Source organism: Trichosurus vulpecula, chromosome 2 (genome assembly GCF_011100635.1).
Source record: "Trichosurus vulpecula isolate mTriVul1 chromosome 2, mTriVul1.pri, whole genome shotgun sequence".
Taxonomy (NCBI): Eukaryota; Metazoa; Chordata; class Mammalia; order Diprotodontia; family Phalangeridae; genus Trichosurus; species Trichosurus vulpecula.
In genome coordinates, this window is record NC_050574.1 from 58,849,660 (window position 1) to 58,872,985 (window position 23,326).

At 46.0% G+C, this 23,326-nt stretch overlaps 1 protein-coding gene and 1 non-coding gene across 3 annotated transcripts in view; one reads left to right on the plus strand and one right to left on the minus strand.

The window, feature by feature from the left end:
- CLIC4 (chloride intracellular channel 4) overlaps nt 1–23,326 on the plus strand; it is a 90,028-nt gene that overhangs the window by 55,706 nt on the left and 10,996 nt on the right. For both annotated transcript variants that reach the window (XM_036744408.1, XM_036744409.1), the window contains exon 3: nt 11,273–11,398. In XM_036744408.1, the coding sequence (XP_036600303.1) occupies nt 11,273–11,398 (126 nt within the window). The remainder of the gene's footprint in view (nt 1–11,272; nt 11,399–23,326) is intronic.
- Nucleotides 12,793–12,914, minus strand: LOC118840594. The gene has a single exon (XR_005009769.1). It is a non-coding gene; the product is annotated as a U6atac minor spliceosomal RNA (small nuclear RNA).

The window sequence follows — 23,326 nt, forward strand, 5'->3', positions numbered from 1 at the left end:
ATATCTCACGGTCTCAGCCACTCCAGTAAGTCAGTGAGACCATGAGCTTGTCCCTGTGGTTCCTTGTTCCACATGGCCTCATATCCTCTGCACATATTAGCCATGTCCTTCATAAGCAATCTACACATTGGGCCTTCTTCTCGTTCTTTAATAGGGGGGAGGAGAGGAGCTGCCCTTCCATTATCCCCTCATTTTCAGCACAATACTGGCCTTTTCTGAATAAACATATCTTTGATAGGCCTTTTACTTCACCTCTTAGGTACAAGGCGTCATTGGTGATGTGTTACTAATATGGCCCTTTGGCTTTCTGAGATCATGGTGGACCATGATTTGCAGCCACGGTAGTATTACCAGGAGAATATCGGTTTTAAGGGGGTGAACTTTTGCATCAGTGAGGACTTTGGGATTATTGAAAATATTGTACAAAGAGCCTAAAATGTCTTTTGTAAAATCTCTTGGATTAAAAAAAATAGGACTATTTTTTTGCATGTGTGTGGGTGAAAAAAGGCCTTTGGTGTACTCAGTTTTCTGCCTTTAAGGATAAGTGCTCAGTTCTAGAGGGTTTGAGACAAAAACAGTCCCCTAAAGAGACCGATGGGGAGTAGCAGGGCTCTTAAAAATCCATTCTACATGTGGATAGAATGATTGTCACATGACATCTTATCCATAAGAGCGAATCATTTCCCATCTGCGGTTGGCTCTGTGGGACATCTTTTTCGAGTTGCCGTCTATGCTAATAACTCTGCTGGTATTCATAGAACCCTATGGAGTCTTTGAATTAGTTTCCTTAGCTTGATTGCCAGTATAAACATAGTTGGTACCTTGAGTGCTTTTGTGGGAGTTGTTTCTATGAAAAAGAAAAAAGCAAATCTAAACCTCATTTTCTTTTCTTGTTGCATATTGTATTTAGAGAACTGAGAGGCAAATCAGATCTCAAAGAATCAAAAGCTCAAAAACAACTCAGAGTTCCCCTGATATGGCCCAAAACTCAGGCTGCCCTTGGCTGCAGGGACCCAAGCTGCCCGCTGCTGCCTGCCCAAGGTTCGCCCAGTGCTGATGGGCTACTTGTTGGTGACTCCAAAGGTCAACATATGCTAGGCTGTGGCATGTTACCAAGGAGGATTCCTGTATGAAAATGGTGTTCAGGATATCTGTCTTTGAGGATCCATGGGACTTGAAAAGCGGGGGCAGGGCTTCTGGTACCTCCTCTGTGGAGGGTTTGGGAGAAGGAGCAGGGACACTAGAAGTGCCTGGTGGGAGAGCCTCTGGCATCTTCCTAGCTGGTTCCCTGGTGGGTAGAGGCAGAATCCTCTGAGGTGAGGAGCTGAGATGCAGAGAAGGATATTTTCAATTTGAGCTTTTGTGAAGCACCTACTGGGGCTGCAAAGGTCAGCATACTAGATCCTGTCTTCGAGGAGCTTATGGTCTAATGGGATGGTGAAGCATGATAACATGGGAGAGGGGCTAACTGTAAAGGGGAGGCCTGGGGAGAGAGCTGAGAAAAGCATAATGGAGGGGTGGGGGCATGGAAGAGTGAGGAAATGGCCTTTCCTGATGTGGGAATGAGTAAAGGGACAGAGAGAGGGGAGGGCAGGATGAAAATGAGGGGTAGGAAGTTCTAGTGTGTCTGTTAAGGGGAGAAGTATGAGATATGAGTATGAGCTCATGGGCTCATATGGGCTGAGGGATAAAGTAGAGCCAGACTGGTCAGGGCCTTGAATGCCAGGATCAACCAGAAGGTCATGGTTTATTGAGGAGGATGTGAAGAGCCACTTAAGGTGTTTGCCTCCTGATCATCCTATGATTCTGGGCCCCCAGAACTCCTGGGACAAACAGGAAAGCACATTGACTTCTTTTCTCTTGCATGAATCCCATAGGGAGAGTCAGTAGGAGGGAACACGGCCACCTTGCAGAGAGAATTCAGCTTGGCAGTGCCGAGGCTGCGCTCTTCTCTCAGACGCAGCTGCTTGTTAGGGCAGTCATAAAATCCCCAGTGAACCGATTTCACAACTCCTTTGGAAATTGCCGTCCAGTTTTGGGTGGGCAGCTTCCACGGTGTCTGTGTTGTGCTTTCACCTGCTCCTGGTCCCCCGGATGGTGTTTCCTTCAAATCGACAGATCCTGCAGAGGTGGCTGTCATGCTGGGGGGGGCGGCAGGCAGCGGGGGCACTACACACATTCCTTTTCTTGGTGCTTCTCCTCATGGTCAGAGTCCAGCAGGGAGGGAGGGTGGTGGAGAGGGAAGAGAGGACCAGACTCCTGGGTCCAACTCTGCTGCTTTCTGGCAGTATGACCCTGGATACATCACTTTCTTTCTGAGGCTCTTTTTCCTTATCTCTAGAATAGGATAATAATCCCTGAACTAGACAGGGATGTGTAGGGTGAAATGAAATAGTGCATATAAGGTGCTCTGCCATTCTGAAGCCCATTGGCAGCTCTTCAGAGGGGGCTTCCTTGCATAGATAACAGTGACAAAGAAGACGTGTAGTTCACCCCAGAATTAGGGAGCAGGACTAGAAGAGAAGCCTGGGGCCCTCCCTGTGCAGTGCGGAGAGTTGGGAGAGGGTAGCATTCCCTCCAATCAGGCCCTGCTGGGCAGCACCATCCAGAGAGCTCTGTTCCTATCTTTGGTGTCAGTGACTCCTTTGGACAGCAATGCCTGCACTGTGTCGACTTGTGACAACTCAGACAAAAGTCAGTAGGAGCTGGCTTCTCGTGCCAGATGTGGTGCTCTGGTTTCCATCTGCTTGTGACTGATGGACAGGATTGGAACAGTGAATTCCTGTAGAAGATCAGGCCCCATCTCCAGTGACTTGGGGCCTGGCATTGGGAAGCACACAGCCAGTTTCCTGTAGCCATACAGAAGGCTCCTTTGACAGCATTTTGCAACAGAAAGCGTTCGTGGCAGTGTCAGGGTTCCTACTTAAAGGATCTGTGAGGGTATTGATGTGGTGCCTGCAGTGACACTCCTGGTGGCTGGCCTTCTGAGGAGGAGGCTCTGAGCTGGCTAGTGACCCATTACCAGATCCCAAGATAAGTTCTTTACAGCGTGGCATAGGGCCTGCCAGAGCTTTGGCTAGCCTCCTACTGTTTGAGGCATTGTTGATATTAGTAAAAAACCCCGAAAAGTCATATCTAAGTGGCTCACCAAGAAACGTTACCATCTTTTGCTCTCCTGAATGCAATTGCTTCTGATTGGTGAACTCACCCATGGTTTTAATATACAGGGATTGGTTCTTGTTCATGAGTAGCTACACGGCAGTGGCGCAGTTAGAATTCAGGAGCCGATTTCTGTTCATGAGAAACAGTCTGAAAAAAGGGACCTAATGGAAACAGCTCTGAAAGCTATGCCATTTGTCTCCTTTTGCCACTTGTATGGTTTGTTGCTTTATGAGATTTCAGGTTTTTGTTAGTGTTTCTGAATTAGCCATATTTTCACAGAATGTTAGAGCCAGATCTTCCAGGCCAACCCTCTCATTTTATATATTTGCTTAATTTCTAAACCTGAACACCAAATAAAATCAAAATTTCCATATATACTGCAGACCAAGAGATTGTACACGGAGTTGTGTTTCTCTTGCTTTTCTTTTAAAGTATGTAATAAATTCAACACATAGATCATCCCCTCACCACCCCCTCATTCCTGCTCCCCAAGGGGAAAAAACAGAAGGACCAGAAGGAATCACAGTCAGGACAGTTTTGTCCAAAGGTGGAATTGGCCCCCTTGAGAAATGGTAAGAACTGCCCTGCTTCTCTCCGATTCCCTTTGACTTCCTTCTGTTTTCTTCTCTCTTGGGGGCGGGGGGGGGGGGGGCAACTGGAGGAAAAAAAAAAAGAAAACCAGAACCCTTGTACCAATAGTCATAGTCAGGCAAAGCGTATTCCCACATTGGCCGTGTCCACCAGCACACCTCATTCTGCATTGTGAGTCTGTCACCTGTTAGGAAGTGACCAACAGGCTTCTCCATCCAGCCTCTGGAATAGGGCTTGCGCAGTGCCCTCGAGGCTCACAGCTCTCAAGTCTTTCAGAGCTGCTTTTCTTTACAGTGTATTTCTTCATAAATTGTTATGGTTCTTCTCAGGTCACTGCACCAGTTTATTCAAGTCCTAGTTTTCTCTGAAATATGTTTCTTTCATCATTGCTTAAAGCCCAGTATTTGAACATTCCATTGCTGCTGGACAAAATGCTGCTGGAAGTAGTTGTGTACTCCTTCAGCTGACATAGGAGAAAGCAGGCCCAGGAGGGGCTGGGTCTTAAGTAAAATGACTTGACAGAATTGATGCTGTGAGGAGGTAGCTGAGTTGGGCAGCGATGGGAGGTCCAGTGTCCTCTTTACTCCATGACATCGCTTCTCCAATTAGCCAAAGTCATCTCCATTAACATTATAGCATTTAAGAGTCAGAAGGGTTCAAGTCCAACCCCTCCTTGAGAGGAATCTCTGCTGTAATATGCTTGACAGCCTCTACCTGAGGGGCTTGTGGGCAGCTGCCAACTCTTGGACAGCTCGCATTGACAGGGAGTCTCTCTTGATGTCACCTATGGTGGCTTCTCTGCAGTTTCTCCCTTTTGTTCATGGCCTTGCCTCCTGGGACCAAAAAGAAGTCCCTCTCAGGAGGGGTCTCCTCAGCCTCAGCCCTGCCACCACAGTGGGTGAGAGCTTTACTTTTTAGCATAACTGCTGACGTTCTTTTGAACAAATATTACCATGTATCTCTGAACGAGAAGGTCGAGTATTAGAGAATGCATCCACGGTGGCCATAGTGCTGAGGCTGTCACTGACTGTGCACATAGCGCAAGACCACCAAGGACCTGAGCATCATGCTTGTCTGACAATTCATTGGAGGCTCTTTGAAGAGGCTAGACTGAGGCTGACATTGAGGGGTCTCGCTGAAATAATTGCACTGGCCTCCCAAGAGGTCTTGTGACATTGCCCTTGACAGGCCTCCTTCCTGCTACTTGTCCCTCCCTCGCTTTAGAACATCACTGGCTTTCTCTTTGGAGGCTAAATGGAAACAGCCCAGCTTTTAAGGCTCTCCATACTTTTTCAGGCTTTTTCTTACGGCGTTTCTTGATTCTCTTCCTTTCTGACATCTCTGTCCCTTCCCACGGACACTCAGCCCTCAGACAGAACCCTCCTTCCCTCCTTTGTTACAAATAAATCGAGTCAAGGAAGCATGAGAACATGGTGCCGTGCCAGGGATGTTTGTCCCCCCCCAAACCTCCCTCCACTGTTGCTCACTTTTGGTGGCCGGCACTCTCACCTGAGGTCCTCTGTAGTCATGGCCCTTTAGCTTTATTTCCAGCCACAGGGGACAACTCGTTCTTTCTCCAGCTTGGCAGCCTACCTCCCATTTCCATGTCTTTGCAAAGGCATTCTCAGTTTCTTGGAGGGATCTGCCTCCTTACTTCTGCCCATAGAAATCCTTTTCTATAGATGCTGCCTCCGCCATGAAGCCCACCTCTTCTCGTCTCCCAACAGAAAGCATCATCCCCTTTTTCTTGTATCACTTTTGTCCAGATCCATCTTTCTTCATCACATTCTAGAGCATGTCATGCTTATCTGTGGTCCTGCTCCAGTAGATTCTCAGCTTCCAGGCAGGAACTGTCATTCCTTTCATCTTTATGGTGGCATTTATTGTACCTTCAGCAGTATGCTAAATTTGGTTAAAATCGGTTAACACCTTTTTTTAAAAGTTATCTCAGAACAGACAAGTGCAAAATGCATTTTGACCCCATTGAGGCAGACCTTCCCTGGATGACTCAAGCAATAGAAAGAGGTTTTTTGCGCACTAGTCCTTGATCTAGGGTTGTGTTAACCCTTGTTTTATATATCTGTTGTTTTAATGGGTTTGCTTTTAGGATGTGAAAGAATTAGGATTGAAAACATCCCCCTTACATTAAGTGTTTGTCTTTCTTCATTTGGAGAACTCATCAACTACAACTAGGTTTTCATTAGAAGGCTTGGAATTGGACACCTGGGAGAGTGCCGCCCCCACAGCGACTTCTGGTGACTGTTAGAAACTCTCCTCTGCTCCCCAACTCTTTTTTTTTTCTTTCCAACTTTGGGCTCTCCCTCCCCCATCCTTTACTCTCTTCTTCCACTCCTATTGACTTTTCTTGACCTTCCTTCCTGCCTCATTCTCTGGCTATTCTTCCCCACCCCCAGTCTCTCTTTTCTTTTATTCCAGAACCAAAGCAGAAGGAAAAGAATTATTTACTGCTTCTAGAATTTTAAAAACAAAAACAACCAGACCATGGGAAGGAGCTGTGCTCTGACTTCAAGGCTTGAGCTCTGCTCCCAATGTCTTTAATAGTTGAGACACTAATAACAATAACTCCCACTTCCATATCACCGAAGTGCTTTCTCTTGACCCTGACAATGATCCTGTTGAGGTTTGGAATCTCAGAATTGGGAGAGTTCTAATTTGAAACAGATTCCTTCTGGTCTAACCTGTACCTGAACAGGATTTGCTTCCACAATATCAGAAGCAGAAGTGGCCATCCAGCCTATTTGAAGCCCCCCACCCCCACCCCCTTGGCCCCTGGAAGGGAGAAACCTTAATACCTAAGTCTCTCTCTTAGGTAAAACCTAAATCTGCTCACTGTCAGTTTCTCCCTCTTCCTAGTTCTGTGCTCTAGAGCCAAGCAGAACATGTCTAGGTCCCTGCTCCTCATGACAGTCCTTCAGATGCTTGAAGACCTCCCCTACCCCCCAGTGTTGTTTTCTCCAGGAGAAATCTCCCTGGTTGCTTCAGCAGATCCTCATAGAGCTTGGGTGAATTTATTGCCTCCTCATTAACTCCCACCAAGAGACTTTTCCAGCAACCTACTGATTGGCTTTCCTTCTTCCAGCCTCTCCCATTACCAGGACATCCTCCATATGGGCACCAGGATTATCTTCCCAAGTCACAGGCCTGACCATATCTCCTTCCCCTGCTTAAAAACCTTCAGGGCCTCTCTTGTATCAGTAGGTAGGGACCACCTAAGCTGGAGTTTAAGGCCCCTCCCCCTACTCTGGCTCCATTCTCATTTCTTCACACTCTAGTCATTCCAACCCACCTGCAGTACTAGCTGGTTCCCAGACTTGGAGCTTGGTCTCCTGCCTGCCCCCAGTGCCTGGGATGTATATATTCCCTTCTTATTTCTATAAGAACCTTTTTCTTTCTTCAAGACTCAGTTCCAGGGCTCTCTCCTATACCATGGAGCCTCCTCTGATATCCCCACTTGTGGTTGTACTTCCTATTGATATTTGCTTATCTGCCATGTCTTGTAGTAAGCTGGGTTTGCATTGAGGGGCGCAGACAGCTTCCAGAAACAAAGAGAGCATGGCCTCTCTGCCCTCTGCCATGGTCAGAGCATATCTGGGCTATTAGGTCCAATTCTGACTGCCCAGAGCAAGGACATTGATTGATAACCTGGGTAGCCAGGACAAGGGGCGGCTAGGTGGCACAGTGAATAGAGTGCTGGGCTTGAAGTCAGGAAGACCTGGGTTCAAATGTAGCCTCAGACACTTATTAGCTGTATGACTTTGGGCAAGTTACTTCACCTTTGCTGATCTCAGTTTCCTCATCTGTAAAATGAGCTGGAAAAGGAAATACTGAACCACTCTAGTATCTTTGCCAAGAAAATCCCAAGTGATGTCACAGAGTCGGACAGGATTGAAAAATGACTGAACCCACAACAACCAAGATTGTGAATGGCCTTCAGTCTGTGCCTATAAAAGGAGCGTGGGAGTGTTTAACCTGGAGAAGATAAACCTCAGGGCTGGCCAGGGTATGCGGATGGCAGAATGTCTGAGGGGCCATCATAGAGCAGAGGCGTTAAAGGAATAGGTGGAAATACCAACGAGGCTGATGCAGACTTGACGCCAAGAAGAATTTCCTACCAAGGAGCTCTGCCTGAAAGTTAAACGGGCTGCCTCGAGAAGTAATGGAGATGCTATTGGGGAGCTCAGGTGGAGGCTGGAAGGCCAGTTCATGAGGCAGACATGAGGGCCACTTGGGGTCCTTCCAACGTTATAAAAGACTGCCATGTCTAACAAAGCACATTGCACAGAAGAGGGCTTTAGAGCTAGTCCAGAGGTCCCTCAGCACGGGGGTGTACGTAATGTATTATCACTCTCATTTTACAGATGACAAAGTGGATGAGCATGGAGGGAACATGTCTTACTCTGAGACTCAAAGCTGGTACATTTTGAAACCCAGGCTTCTGCAGTGCATTTTCCGCTGTATCACGATCACTCAGTGATTCCTGAAGTATTTATTAGGCACATGTGATGTGCCAGGCACTGTGCTAAGTGTTGGGGATACAAAGAAAGACAAAAAAGCTCCTGTTCTCAAAGAGGTCACAGTGTTATGGGGGAAATAGCATGAAAACCACTAAGTACCAACAAGGTCTAGACAGGATAAATTGGAGATAATGAGCAGAAGGCAGGCACTGTCATTAAGGAGAATCAGGAATAGCTTCTGAATTAGATGAGACTTTAGCTGGGACTTGAAGGAAGGTAGGGGAGATGAGGAGGGAGAGCCTTCCAGGAGTGGAGGACGGCCAAGAGAAGGAGTACCTTGTAAGAGGTAATAAAGAGTCACTGGAGTTTCTAGTGGGGTGATACAGTGCTTAGCAAGGTTATTTTGACAGCTGATTAGAGGCTGGATTGGAATGGAGAGAGGCAGGAAGACCATCCAAAGGACATAGCAGCAGTCCTTTCATGACATGGTGAGGGCCTGCACCAGGGTGATGGCAACGTCATAGAGAGAAGGAGGCACATACAGGAGACGTGATGGATATAAAATTGACAGGTGTTGGTGACAGATTGGCTGTGGGGAGAGAGAATGAGAAGCTGAGGTTGATGCCTGGGCTTTGACCCTTTTGCCCTGGAAAGGTGCTGAAGAGGGTGGTGGTACCCTTGAAAGGAACAGGGAAGTGTGGAGGAAGGGAGGGCCTGGGGGAAAGAAGAATGAGTTGAGTTTTGTAGAATGGGCATAAACGTGCATTTGCCTGCCTTGAAGCTTACTCTGAGGAAAGAATTTGGTAAACATAAAATGCTGCTAGGTAGATGCAAGATGTATTCGTAGGGATTGTTTGGCCTCGTGTTTTGGAATTATGGCTTTCTGAGTTTTATTGACCTTTCAGTTTATCATAAAATGATGGGCAGATATAATTTGTTATGATTTGGGCTGAACAAGTTTGATAAAGTATTTTGAGAGCTTGTGTGTGAGAAGTTAAGTTAGCCTTCCTACTGCACATTCAAAAACAAGACTTCCTGGACCTTTCTAGAATCAGCCACCTCCCTGAATGGGATTTCTGCCGTGTGTCTTTTTGTTTTACGTGAATGATGCACAGCTAACAGCCCCTTGGCTTTACTCAAGTACTACTGTCCTTTCTCATTGTCACCCCCTTCTTCCTCCCTAAAAAAAAAAAAACCTGAACAACAAAAACCTCTCACTTTTGAATATTGAGCAAAGGTAAGTTAAAAACTTAAAGTAGTTGAGTTTCTGGACTATTGACCAGTGCCTGAGCACTCCTGGAGCCAAGGAAGGTACAAGCAGGGGCGTGTGTGTGTGTGTGTGTGTGTGTGTGTGTGTGTGTGTGTGTGTGTGTGTTGGGTGGGGTGGGCAGCCAGAGGGGATGAGACTAACATGCACTTGATGTCTAGGCTGTAATTTCACACTCGGACACCCTTTAGTGATCAGGGAAAGGGAAAGCAGGTGGTCTCAATGATAAGAGAGAGGGAGTGACAAACTGCAAATGCCGCTGATGTGTAGGAGCAGAATGATTCCTCTTTAGAGTACCTGGGGTTTTCTAGCCCCACTCCCCCCAGTTAAGTATAAATTTACATTTACATGGTGCTTTGTTATTACAAGTATTTATGTCTTTTGATCCAACAACTCCTAAAGGTAGGTGGCATAAGTATCATCTCCTAGGATAAGAGGGTCAAGAGCCAGAAAGAACTTTTTAAAGAAATAATTTAGGTGAAAAATAAACGGCTCCTGGTACTTTTGCTCACAAAAATCCCGTTTTGTTTTATTATCCCTATTTTACTTCATGCCTTCTGGATTCCAAATCTAGTATTCCTTCCACTATAGCACAGTGAGGAAGCCCAAGATCAGAAAGATAGAAGGACTGCCCAGAGTAAATGGCAGAGATTGGGGATGGAACTCCTCGTGTCTCTGAGCTGCCAAGTCTAGTATTCTTTCTATTATTTCATGTTGCTTCCCCAATAGTGTTTCTGGAAGACTCCTCTATTTTCTAAAGCCAAGAGTCCTATTTTCCCATAATTTTGCATTAGACTTAACTTGTCATAGCGCTTCTGCTGGTTACTTACATGTGTGACCTTAGACAAGCCATTTAACTTCCATGAGGCTCAGATTCCTAATATGTAAAATGAGGGAGTTCAGAGTGGATGCTTTCTGAGGTCCCCTCTAGTTAAAACATTTTCTGTTCTAAGATCCTTTTTAACTTTAAATCTTCTCTCTCCCTTTCCATCTCCCTCTCCTCTTCTCCCCTCCACTCTCCTCTCCCCCTTGCCCTCCACTCTCCTCCCCCCCCTCCCTTCCTCTCCACACACACACACACACACACACACACACACACACACACACACACGTGTATAGTCTCTATGTGCATATGCACACACATACAATATTTCAAACAGTACAGAATGAAAGTCGTGGTTGAAGGTGGTGAATAGAAAGTCAAAGAAAATAATAGAATTTTCAATTTTGAAAAAAGAAGCTGAAGACTAGATTCTATAAAGCTTGCTGTAAAATATCCGTTTTCTTGATTTGGGAAGGGATATGAACAACATAGCCTAAGCAGGGGACTGAATTCACAAAATTTTCTTGTTTCCTGCTAAGGTATGACTGTCAAAGATGAGGCGCTGGCTGGACCAAATGGTGGAATGATGAAGGGTAAAGAGGACTCGAGATGCTTATATACAGAACAGGGCAGTAAAGTGCTTTGCCCGGAATTCATTAGGACCATCAATTCAGTCCTGAAAATTCACTGTAATGAAAAACACCACACCTTCAGGATATACTTTCTTCATTGTAATGTAAATTTGTTTTTAATCCGAGTGAAGTTGGAGACAGCTCGCTTAATTAAAGATAAATTTCACCATATCATTGTCTATATAACTTAATCAGTTTTCTTTGCAAGAGCCATTATCTTTTTGGTGGGGGGAGAGGTGGAGAATATTCCTGCTCTCTGAGTAAGAGAAGGAATGATTAGGTTTTGACAGTTTTCCTTTCTTTCCCTTTTTTGGTCCATTAGGAAACCTGCAGACCTGCAGAACTTGGCTCCAGGGACTCACCCGCCATTTATCACTTTCAACAGTGAAGTTAAAACGGATGTGAACAAGATTGAGGAGTTCCTTGAGGAAGTCTTATGCCCACCTAAGTGAGTATCAGAGAAAAATGATAGTGCCGCTGTTGAATGTTCCTTTTTTTTTTTTTTTTTTTTGGACTGGTTAGAAGGAACAACTGGTCTTTTGAAAAAGAGAATCCTGTCTCCTGGTACATTAAACAGACAACATCTGGTTAATGTGCAAATACCAAATTATTTTAACAGTAGTCATATTAGGAGTAAATAAGAGCCTTTCCCCCCAAAGTATTGACTCTCTGTTGAATATAACTGAATGGCTGTCTGAGCTGAGGTTTGCACAGTGGTAGGAAGAGCCACATCAAGAGGGTTGGCTGGAGCCAAGACAGGGGCAGGAAGGGGGAAGGCGGGAGTGTCAGGACACATGGGTCTGAGGGAAGAACCTGCAGAAGCATGAGGTAAAGGCAGGTTCAAAATGGAATCTGAGGGGAAGGGAGCACTGGTGCATAGGTGTCATTAGCCCAGAGGCCCAAGCAGTGTCCAGGGAGGGCCGAGCAGGGCAGGCAGTTGGGGGCTGTCCGTCACAGCAGTAATCACTTGGGCTTCTACAGTGCTTTAAACATCACAAAGTGCCTTATCCACCCTTTAATAAGGTCATGCACATGTTATTATACCAATTTTATCTGTCATTATTTACTCTATCTGGAAGTGGTCTTTTCCTCATCTCATCTTTTACCCCTTTATTATATGCACCCATATATGTTGGTGTTTGTGTCTTATCGTCTTCTCTTCCCCCTACCAGATTATAAGCTCTGTGAGGTAGGGACCAAGATTTATTTATCTCTGACTCTCCCTTGCCTACTATATAGTATTTAATGTTCAGCTGCATAATTTAAATCCATAAGTGATTTCAGACTTTAATTTAGGTAATAGCTTTGGTGTTCTCCAACAAGGGTTTTATTATTAGGGCTGCTAACAAATAGCATCATAGAAAGTCAGAGCTGGGAGGGGCCTGAGAATCTGCATAGATGGTCAGAGTTGTAAAATGTAAAATGTTAAAATGTCAAATGTCAGATCTGTTAAGGACTGTAGGCCAGAGGCTGTTAAAGGGGACCATAAAGCATGCAGAGTCAGAGCTGAAAGAACCTTTAGCCCATAGAAAGTCAGAGTTGGAAGTGTCCCTGTTCCAGACCTCTTCTCTCCTCAAGCCCTCCACACATCCTCCTGCTGTACTCCTCTATAGCTCTTCCTTCCCCCCCGTCAAGAACTTTGTCTCTTACTTTATTGAAAAAATTGAGTCCATTCCACATGGCCTCTCTCTCTCCTGTTCTCTCTGTTTCAGAATCCCTTGACATCATCTCCCACTTTCTTCTTCCTTTCCCCCCCGTTTGTGACAGAGGCGGCCCTTCTCCTTGACAAGGTGAATCCCATTACATATACACTGTATCCCATCTTCTGCCCTCTTGTCCAGCAGATTAACATTGTTAGATGCCACAGAGTAGGGGGCAATGCCTTAACCATGTATGTGTTGTAAAGGCCACTAGGACCTCCTTCATCCTTATCAAGGGGAATGCCAACCTTTGTCAGTCATCTTTCCTTTTTCCAGTCTTCAGTCAATCAAATCAGTAAACATTTATTAAGTGCCTTCTGTGTGCCAGGCACTGTACTAAGTGCTAGGGATACTGCAGGAGGCAAAAGACGGTGCTTGTCCTTGGGGAGCTCAGAGTCTAATGGGGGAGACAACAAGCATACAAACATAGACAAAGCAAGCTCTCTACAAGATTAATAGGAAATAGTGAGCCGAGGGTTTGGGAAAGGCTTCCTATAAAAGAGGGGATTTTAGCTGGGATGTGAAGGAAGCCAGGGAGGTCAGTAGGCATGGAGGCAGAGGAGGGAGAGTGGCCTGGAATGGAGAGATGGAGGAGCAGCCTGGAGACCAGTGTCACTGGATTGAAGGGAATGTGTCAGGAGTAAGGTGAAGCCTGGGAAGGTAGGAGGGGGCGAGGTTAGGAAGGCTTTGAATGCCAAACAGAGCATTTTGTATTTGATCCTGGACACAGTAGGGAGGGAGCCACTGGAGTTTGGGGCAGGGCGGGGGGGGGGGGGGGGGGGCCGCGTAGTTGATATGATCAGATCTGTGCTTTAGGAAACTCACGTTAGTGGCTGCATGGGGGATGGGTGGGACTGGGGAGAGGCTTGAGGCAGGCAGACCCGCTAATGGTCCAGGCGTGGAGTAATGAGAGGCAGCACTAGGGTGGTGGCAGTGTCAGAGGGGAGAAGGGGGTATATTGGAGAGGCTTTGCAAAGGTGGAATCAGCAGACCTTGGGCGGTGAGAGAGTGAGGATCCAGAATGACTCTTGGCTTGGGAGCCCTAGGCACTGGAAGATGGTGTTGTCCTCTATGGTAAGAGGGAAGGTTGGGGGTGGGGGGAGACAGGGGAGCGTTTAAGGGAAACATCACGAGTTCTGTTCTTCACCCTCTTCCTGTCAGCTGAGGCTGCCCTGAGGCTTTCAGACAGGCCAGTTTCCCCCAGCCTTAAAAAATACTCTCCAGACATTACCTTCTTCTTAAGTTATTTATTGCCTTATGCGTCCTCTTCCTTAGTGTCTCCCTCTTGTTGCTTCTTTTCTTACTTGATCCTCAATCTTTTATAGTGGGTCTTCTGACCTCATCACTCTACTGAAACAGCCCTTTCCATAGTTATAGGAGATTTCACACACACACACACACACTTTTTTCCCCAATTACATATAAAAATAATTGTTAACATTAGCTTTTTTTAAATTTTGAGTTCCAATTCTTTCCCTTCCTCCCCACCGCTTCCCTAAGACAGTAAGCAGTTTTATATAGGTTATACATGTTAGGGTTGAAAGTAGCAAATCATGGTACTGGGAAGTGGAGGAGGGGGTTAGGGGCTTCATCTGGGAACATAAGGCAACTCCAGAAAACAAGTTCAGGGGGTACTTCCTCAATGTGTAGTCATTAGCATAGACTTTTTTTAATCTTATATTTTTACTGGTTTTTAATTAACAAACAACAATTATTTTCTCCCTTTCCTCCCCCCTTTTACACCCTAATGGTAAAAGAGAAACAAAGTCCTTTTAACAGCTATAGATACTTAAAAAGCACTGGCCATGTCCAGAGACATGTCTTCTTCCATATCTTGAGTCCATCCCCTGTCTGTCGTGGCTAACACGCTTCCTCATCGGCCCTCTGGAATTACCGTGTCTGGTGATTGCAATGATGAGAGCTCCTGAGCCTTTACGATGTTGTTATTGTATAAATCATTCTCTTTGTTTCTGCTCGTTTCACTCTTCCTCAGCTTGTAAAAATCTTCCCAAGTGTTTCTGAAACTTTCCCTCTCATCATTCCATACAGTGCAGTAATATTCCATGATGTCCAGTGTATATATATTTATATCATCATTTGTTCAGCCATTCTCCCAATAGAAAGAAACCTCCTTCGGTGCTAGGTCTTTGTCGCTACCAAGAGCTGCCTTACTTTTGTTTATATGGGTCTTGTCCTCCGTTTGATCTCTTGGGAGGATGAGGAGGCACAGATCTCGTAGTGGCATTGCTGGGTCAAAGGCTATGATCAGTTTCTAGGCCAAACTTGGTGTTACCTGGGGTCTGGTCCCCACACTTATCCATTTATCCTTAGCTTCAGGTCCAAACTATTGACTTCATACCTACTTCCAATTCAGAGGTGTTCCCTGGACCAGAACACGTAATGTGCTCTTCTGTTCCAGGCCCTTTAGAGCAGGCAGATCTTGTTCTGCCCCTGACTTTTCAGTTCTCTGAAACCAGCTCCAGAGAAGACTCCTGAAGGAAAAAGACCTGGCCTTTGGGGCAGGGGTGGCAACATGTTTGCCCTAGAGCAGTGAGGTTTTCCAGGCGGCAGGGGGACCTGAAATTCCTGTTCTCCCTCTCCTACACAGCAGAATGTATCATCCACTAAGCAGAGCCACTTAAATAGAGAGGAATGGATTTTTACTGGCCACTTTCTGCAGAATTCAGAAAAGATAATTCACTTTGGCTTGTTTTTGCATCATATACTTTAAATAGTTACACAAGATGAAACCATCTTCCTGACAAAAAGCCATTTTGGGCACAGATTGTTAGGGCCTATTCTTTAATTGTTGCATTGTGTAGCGTTCAATAACATATCTGAATATGTTCATTGCTTGGCTAGTTACAGTTGTTGAATCAATTGAATTAATAGCTAGCAAATAATTATTATCTGAGGCCACTTTATCCCCTAGGATATAATCAAATATTTTTGGAAACAAGCAAAGTATATTCAGTCACATTCTTACTGTTAAATATTTTAGTGAGAACAGAAAAGCCTTTGCTGTCATTGATAAAATAAAAAATTAAGAATATTTTAAATATTTTATCATCCTTTAAAATGTCCATTTTTGTATTATAATAGAATTAACTATTAATAAAGTGATATATATATATATATGTATGTAATTTATAAATATACATGTATTGGGAGTAGGTGCTGAAACCTTTTTGTGCAATCAAAATGTAGAGCCCAGTAGTGTAGACAATTGTACTAGGCTTCAAGCTGGGAGACCAGAGAGAGGTTGTCCCTTCTCCCACCCTTCCCACCCCTGCCCCAGGACCCTCGCTACTGTTCTGCCTCAGTCACACTCATTTAGTCAGAAAATTTCAGAGGCTGCTGCTGGCTTCCAGATGAAATGGTCTTGGCACTTAAGGGCCTGGCTCCCGTGTGCCCGCTCTTCTAGCCTTCTGCTGGCTTATTCCCCTCCACACATTCTCTATTCCAGCCAGACTAGATTCTTCTGTGTTCTCTGTCCCACCTTCTAGACTGAGCTCATGCTTTTCATCTCCTTCCCTATTCCTGCCAATCTCCATCCATTCAGTCAAGTGCCAACTGAGGAGCGGCTTCCTTCATGACGATTTCCCTAGACCTAGATGCCACCTTCTTTCTTCAAGGGGAGGCATTATGGCCCTGTGCTTACGGTCAGCATTTTGATGACTATGTGCTTGTCCATGAAAATTCCTAGCTGTGTGACCCTGGGCAAGGCAGTTTAAAATGGAGATAATACTACTTGCATTAGGCAGTCTCTCAAGGTTCTTGTGAGAAAAAAGTGCTTTGTAAATCTTAGACCACCATATAAATGTGCATTCGTGTGCATTGATGATTCTTATTCAAGATCCGGCCTATGGTTAGCCATTTCTCCCTTGCCTGCCCTCTTTCTCCCATCCAGCCCCAGCTGGAAGGGCCTTCCCTCTCCTCTGATTTCTCATACGATTTGTTTGGATTGTTCCTGCATGTCCTCCTCTCCCATCCTCTCCCCTGACTCTCGGTAGTAAGTTGTGGATATTTCTTATTCCCCAGGACAGTGTCAGCTCCTCCTCTATGTTGGAATCCCAGGGCCTGCCCCACAGGGCTTCAGGGCCCTGATGAACCTGCGATCTCATTGATTTGGGGCTTCCTGCAGCCGTGCAGGCTTCATTCTCTCCACACCTTCTCAATCTGTGTGGCATTCCGGGAGCCTTGTCTGGCTTACTCAACATTATGTTGTGTGGTTTGTCCTTTATTCTTGAAGAGGACCATGACATCAGGAAGATGACGCCATGACTTGCAAGTGAATTGGTTTTAAGTGCGAGAGGAGGGCTGTGCAAAGACACCAGCCTCACTTTCCCCTCCTGAGGCATCTGGGTCCAGTGGCCAGATATTGATCAGGATGACTGGATGGCCCTGATGCAGTGGGAGACCTTGGCTTTTTTAAGCTAAGGTCTTTCTGAGTTCTCACTTTGACTGAGGCAAAGCCCATTTGGTGATTAGGGCTGTTTAAGAAGTGAGCCAAGGGATGGCCCCTTTAATAAAAAACCAAAATCAGACTGGGAGAGTACGACCCTCAAGGTCGCCAGCCAGAAGAGAAACAGTGACTTTTTACCATCTGGTCCATGAGGGCCCAAACAATAACCATCCAGTGGTACTTGGGTAGCGTCCTCTTGTGGACACCAGGGGAACGTGTGTGCTGTCTGTCTGTCCCCCAAGATGAGCAGCCCACCTTCTTTTCTGGTCATGCATTTCTGTGATATCAAACCATCGTAGATTCAGAGCAGGAACAGGCCTCATCCTTATAGGTGAGGAACTAAGGCTCCAGGCGGGGCAGTCACTTGGCCAGGGTGACTGACCTCTTAGCAGCAGAGCTGGGTCCCGGTCCTCTCCCTGCAAGCCCAGTGTTCCTCCCCCTGCTCCCTCTGTGCAGTTCTTCATTGGTCGTCGTTGTAGCCTGATTGTGGGCAGAAACCCAGGCCCACGTAGTAGGCATTTAATAACTGACAGCTGAATTCCAGAAACAGAAGATACTGCCGAAGAAGGGCACTGGGGCAGGATAGGGACCAAGCTTTCCAGATAAGATTAGTGTACTGAATTGGAAGAGCATGTTAGGGTTGAGAGTGCTTTGCCTTCGGCTAGTGTGCAGCTATTTGTGTGGAAAGCTGACCAAACAGTGTAGAATCTTTGTCCTGCTCAACTCTTTCTCCTTGGAGAATGTGCAGGAAGAGGAAATCTTCCTGGGACTACCACAGTTCACCTTCTCTGGACTCTCCTGCCCTGGCGTTAACCACCGCTCTTCCTCCTTACCCCTTTCCCTGCAGCTTTCTTTTTCTTAAGGATAAGGGGGTGGGGATGGGGGAGGAAAGGCAGACATCGGTGGCTTCTAGTGGCTGAGATGGGTGTGTTTGGTCACACTTCGAAGTGTGTACTTGACAGGACTCCTGTGTGTTTCATCCTGACCCCTGACAACAGCAGGCTGAAGGTTCAGTGGCGGAAACTGACCAATTGGGAGTGATTTAAGAGACGGATGAAAACTCCAGTCAAAGCCTTCTCTCAGTCTAGAATGATCCCAATCCGGGCCCTTGGGAAAAGAGCCGATATCTCTGTGTAACTACAGGTTTGACCACAGGCTTTCTTTGTCAGTATGGTGACTTCTCTGCTCTCCCCGCAGCTGATTCAGAGAACATTTGTGACTCGGGCTTAGGGCAGAAGCGAGCCTGCTTCCCCCACAGGACTGGGGAACGTGCAGGTCCTGAGGTCAGAAGGATCGGGCTGGCTTTTCTGAAGGGCCTGTGGATAGAGAGAAATGGAAGCATAGTGTTTGGCACTGGTCTTTAAGGCAGCATCCCCAGCCTGCACTCTGGTAGAAGCTGAGAAGGGAACAGCTCTTCAGCAGCAGCACAGAGGGCAATGGCTAGAAAGGGACCCTACGGGTCACTTGGTTCAGTCTCCTCATTTTACAGACAGGGAAGCTGAGGGAGGGGAAGCAGGTTGTTCAGGGTTGTCCGGCTAATGAGGGGCAGAACTGGGCCTCAGGCTGCTGCCCTTTGGCTCCAGGTACAGTCAGTGTTGCTCTTTCCAAAGAGAATGTGAATGAGTACAAGGGCTAACCCCCTGCAAAGTGCTGTCAGTCCCAGGACCCTTGTATTAGCCATTCTGGTGGAGTTGTTCAGCGCTCCTCACGGTTACCAGGAATGCTAATTCACAGTCATAGGCCTTTAGCAGGCAGAAAGAGTGAAGGAAGCCTTGCTAACCCAATGTTAATGGTCTGTGATGATATAGGGGTTCCATTGGTTGTGGGGGTGCCAAAATTCTTGGGTCCTCGTGCCTGTTTTGGTATAGAAACTCAGACTATGGATTATGGACTTACAGCTGGAAGGGCCTTCTGGCTATCTGATCCAGTCCTCCCATTTTACAGATGAGGAAATTGATCCCTGAGTTAGTTAAGTAACTTGCCCAAGGTCATACAGATCAGTGGCAGAACGAGGGGTCAAGTGAAGGCCTTCTGGCTCCAGAGCCATTGTTCTTTTGTTGTGTTTGTCCTTGTTCCTGCCTTGACCCCCAAATCCAAGCAGACTGTTCTAGCCCCTCAGTTTCCCATTTCAACCAAGCATTTACACTGCCTCCCATTCTTGAGGGTGTGTGTGTGGCAGGGAGGGAGTGTCTCTGGAGTTTAGATCTATTTCTGTCCTGTTCTTTACCCTGAGTCTCCCCCATCCCCAAAGAGCCCCAGGCTTCTAAAAGTAGTGCTCACACAGAACATCCACATGACCTCCCATAGTCCTCCAGTTGTTGGTTCAACATCTTGTTACTTGGCATCTGCATATTTAGACTTTGTTATCATCCAAAAGAGGCTGAGCTGATTTACTTTCAAGAAGCAGCAGGTCCGAATGGTTAAAAAAATTGTATTAGGGCAGAAGTTCTTAGCCATTATTGTATTATGCTCCCTCCCTCTCCTGTGAGGACACTGAGGCAGATGGAAGTGAAGGGACATGAGCTGGGTGAGACTACCCAGAACTTCTGTATGAGACTAGACTTGAATTCAGGTGTTCCTGACTCCAGGCCCAGTTCTCTCCATTGCATCACCAGCAGCCTCTTGGCCTATTGGCAGGCCCCTGAAGCCTTTGTATTACTTCTTAGAAGAGTGTTTTTAAATGCATGAAATACAACATATAATATCACAAAGGAAACCAATTATGTTGAAATTCAGTTATCTGTTTTTAAGCACTCCCAGACCCCAGATCTGTGCTAGGAGTTAGATCTCAGCTCTGGTCTATGCTCTGTTACTAACTAGATGTGTTTTCTGAGTTAATCACCTCTGTTCTCAGGGCCTCAATCTCCAGTCTCTAAGATGAGGGGTTTGATGGAAAATGATTGTGCTGTAAAAATGATGAAGGGGATGGTTTTAGAGAAACTGTGGAAGATTTATATGAGCTGATGCGAGTGAAGGGAGCAGAACCAGGAGATCAATTTATACAATATCTACAACAATGTAAAGACGAGAAACTTTGAAAGACTAAAGAACTCTGATCAACTCAATGAACAACCAGGATTCCTGAAGATTCATGACATAGAGGTTGTAGGGTGTTGCTTGACATGGATTTTTTTGGACATAGCCAATATGAGAATTTATTGTGCTTAATTATGAGTGTTTATTATAAGAAATTTGTTTTCTGTCTTTAGAGGGGGAGGCAGGAGGAAGAAAAAATAGATTTGTATTAATTGAAAAAAATTTCTAAATTTTTTAAATGAGACAAAAAAAAAGTAAGGGGTCTGGCTTAGATCATCTCTCATGTTCCTTCTAGTTCTAAAGTTCTATGAATGAATATTTCGGTACTACAAGGAATCATGATTTCTTTGGTGTGGGTATTCTTTGTAGGAATGCAGATAGTAGCCTCCCATGCCTTATGAGCCCATGGTCCTCATGAGTTCATAATAAGCTTGTCCACTCTTCACTAGGCTGTTCCTCCTTTTACAGGCAGAAAGTTCCCCACCAGGTAGCATACCTTTACTGGACCCTTCCCAGCTTGATGTCTGCTGGACTTTTCGCCTGGCTCTGCAGGCATCATTTTTAAGAAACCAGGGTCACCCTTATCCCTTAGCTTGTTCTCTTCCACACCCCCTCCCCCCGCCCTGGTTTATTCTGTGAACGACTATGAGTGGCTACTTAGGGAATGATTGATAGAGTAGGGGACAGTTGTACAGTATAAAAAGAAAAGCCCAACTCCCTAGAGTTGGAGAACCTGGGTTCAAATTGTGCCCCTTTTGCTTATTGCCCATGTGGCAATGTGCAAACCATATAGCCACCCCGGGCCTCAGTTCCCTGGTCTGTAAAATGAGCAGGTTGGATCCATTGCTTGGACTCTGAGGTCTCTTTCAGCTATAGATCTGTGTTCCTGAAACATTTATCCAGTCATTCAGAGAAGGCCCTAAGATGCCCTGCTTAGAGTCACAGGTGTATTCTTGAAAGTAACAGCTGCCTTAGGCACCTAGGCACACTGCTGCTGAAATCCCTGCCCATCCCTTGGTGCCTAGTTCAAATGCTACCACCACAAATCAGTTGAAGAAACATTTATTAAGATCTATTAATTACCTATCCCTGCCCACCCCTCCATGACTCTGTTCAGTGCACTTATCAAGTTCCATTTTGTATTAAAATTATTTGGTTCTGAGCCAGTAAAGGGCAATGGTCATGTATAATTTATCCTTGTATGTCTCCCAGTACTGAGCAGCACGCTATATTGCACTTAGGAAGAGCTTGATAAATGTTTGAATTAAATATCCTGTAATATCATCAAACTAACATTCCCTCTCAGTTATTCCGAATTAATGAGGTCTTACCAATTTGAGAAAATTAAACATAGCAGACTTTTGGTGGGATGGGAGGAGGAGGGATTGGAATCTTGGCTGGACACAGTTGCAGTGTTGAGACACCTATGTCCTTGGCACCATCGAGGCCGTTCCCTATTTGGAGCAGGCCAGTAACTATATCGTCCAGTCATTGATCCAAACATTTCCGCTGAAAGCCAGCTATTTACTTGGAAAGGGGGGAGCCGCCTCATGGTCTAAAGGAATGGGATTAGCTTCCTTTCACTCCTCCCTCCCCCCTTTCCTTAGCAATAAGTCAGGAGAGTAAGGGCTTCACATTTAAACGGGCATAAAAGGAAGTGAAATTTGCCTGTTGAATTTACTCCCTGATGAGTTCCTTATTGGATGCAGGATCTGAGAACAAAAGTCTCTTCTCCAGATATGACTGAAACTCTCTAGAGGAATTTAAAATAAAGAAAAATGAGAGGGTTTATTGACTTGTCATTTTATAGAATTATAGAATCTCTGAGTTGGAAGGCACTTGAGATGTTTTTTAGTATTATTTAGTCCAACCCAAACCTGAGCAGCAATCACCTCTACAATAGCCAACAAGGACCCCACCCCACAAATCTGACCTTATTCCATCTCTCAGTAGCAGGGGGAGGTAGGAGACCCATGTCAGAACCGGAATCTTTCTGAGTATATTGATAGGCCCTGAAATCAAGTTCTATTAGCAAGAATTCATTTTTCTCTTGTGCTGGATTTGTGTTTTACAACGTGCTTCCCTCACAGCAGTACTGTGAGCAGTACTGAGTGCTGTGTTCTTATCTCTGTTCTGCATACGTATGGAGGGGGGGAGGGGAGGAGAGGGGAATGTGGGACAAGGAAATAGTCAATACAAAGTCTTGGGAGCTGGGGACCTCCAGGGCCAAGGTCACGCTGCTACTGAGTGACTGGACTGAGCTTAAGTCCAGGGCTGCTCACATCTGTGGATCTCCTGGCATTCTAATGTACCTGACAGCCAAGCAGAAGCCCAACCAAGGCCTGAGGTACATACTCATTCACTCAAAAACTCCTGCCTTTCATTCAGAGGAGAATCTCTGTGGTGATGTCATTAGAGAGAAACAGCCTGTTGTCCTCCAGGCCTTTGGGGAAGTCTCAGGGCCTCCTCCATATGAGCACCAAGGTGTCTCCGCTGGTCCTGGAGCTGGCTTGTCTTAGATGACTTAGGTGTCTGTCGGTTCCCACTCCTTTAAGTGCCACATCCGCATCCCCGCTGTGAGGACAGAAGATGAGAGGGAGGCTCAAGCTAGTCCTGCCTGCCGGGTCATCCCTCAGCCTGGGGCCGGCATGTCCATTTCAGTGCCCAGGGAGGGGTCCTCTCTGTAGTCTGATTGTGAGGAATGTGTGGGTCACATCCAGCTGAGTGAGGCAGAAATGCAGGAAAGCACCTGGTAGTGGTGGCATGCTGTCCTGAGAGTTGGCACAGCCTCCTCTTTAGGGGCCCAGAGCCCCTCACACACTGGTGACCTGCCTGTCTCCACTGTCAGTTACCCTGGTTTCCCATTCACTTGCTCTCAGTAGGTGATGCCCAAATGTTGATTATCATATAAATCTAAGCATAACCTGGTGAAACAGGAGGCTTTGGAAGTATCCATTGTATAAGTGAGAAGCCTCAGAGACTTCTCCAAGGTCTCACAGTCAGCAGCAGAGACAAGGTGGCACTGGGTGGTGCAGTGGATGGAGGGCTGGGCCTGGAGCCTGGAAGACCTGGATCTGAATCTGGCTGTGTGACCTTAGGCAAGTCACTTAGCTGCTCCCTGCCTCCCTTGGGAATAGTAATAGCACCTGCCTGCCAGGGTTATGAGAAGATCAAA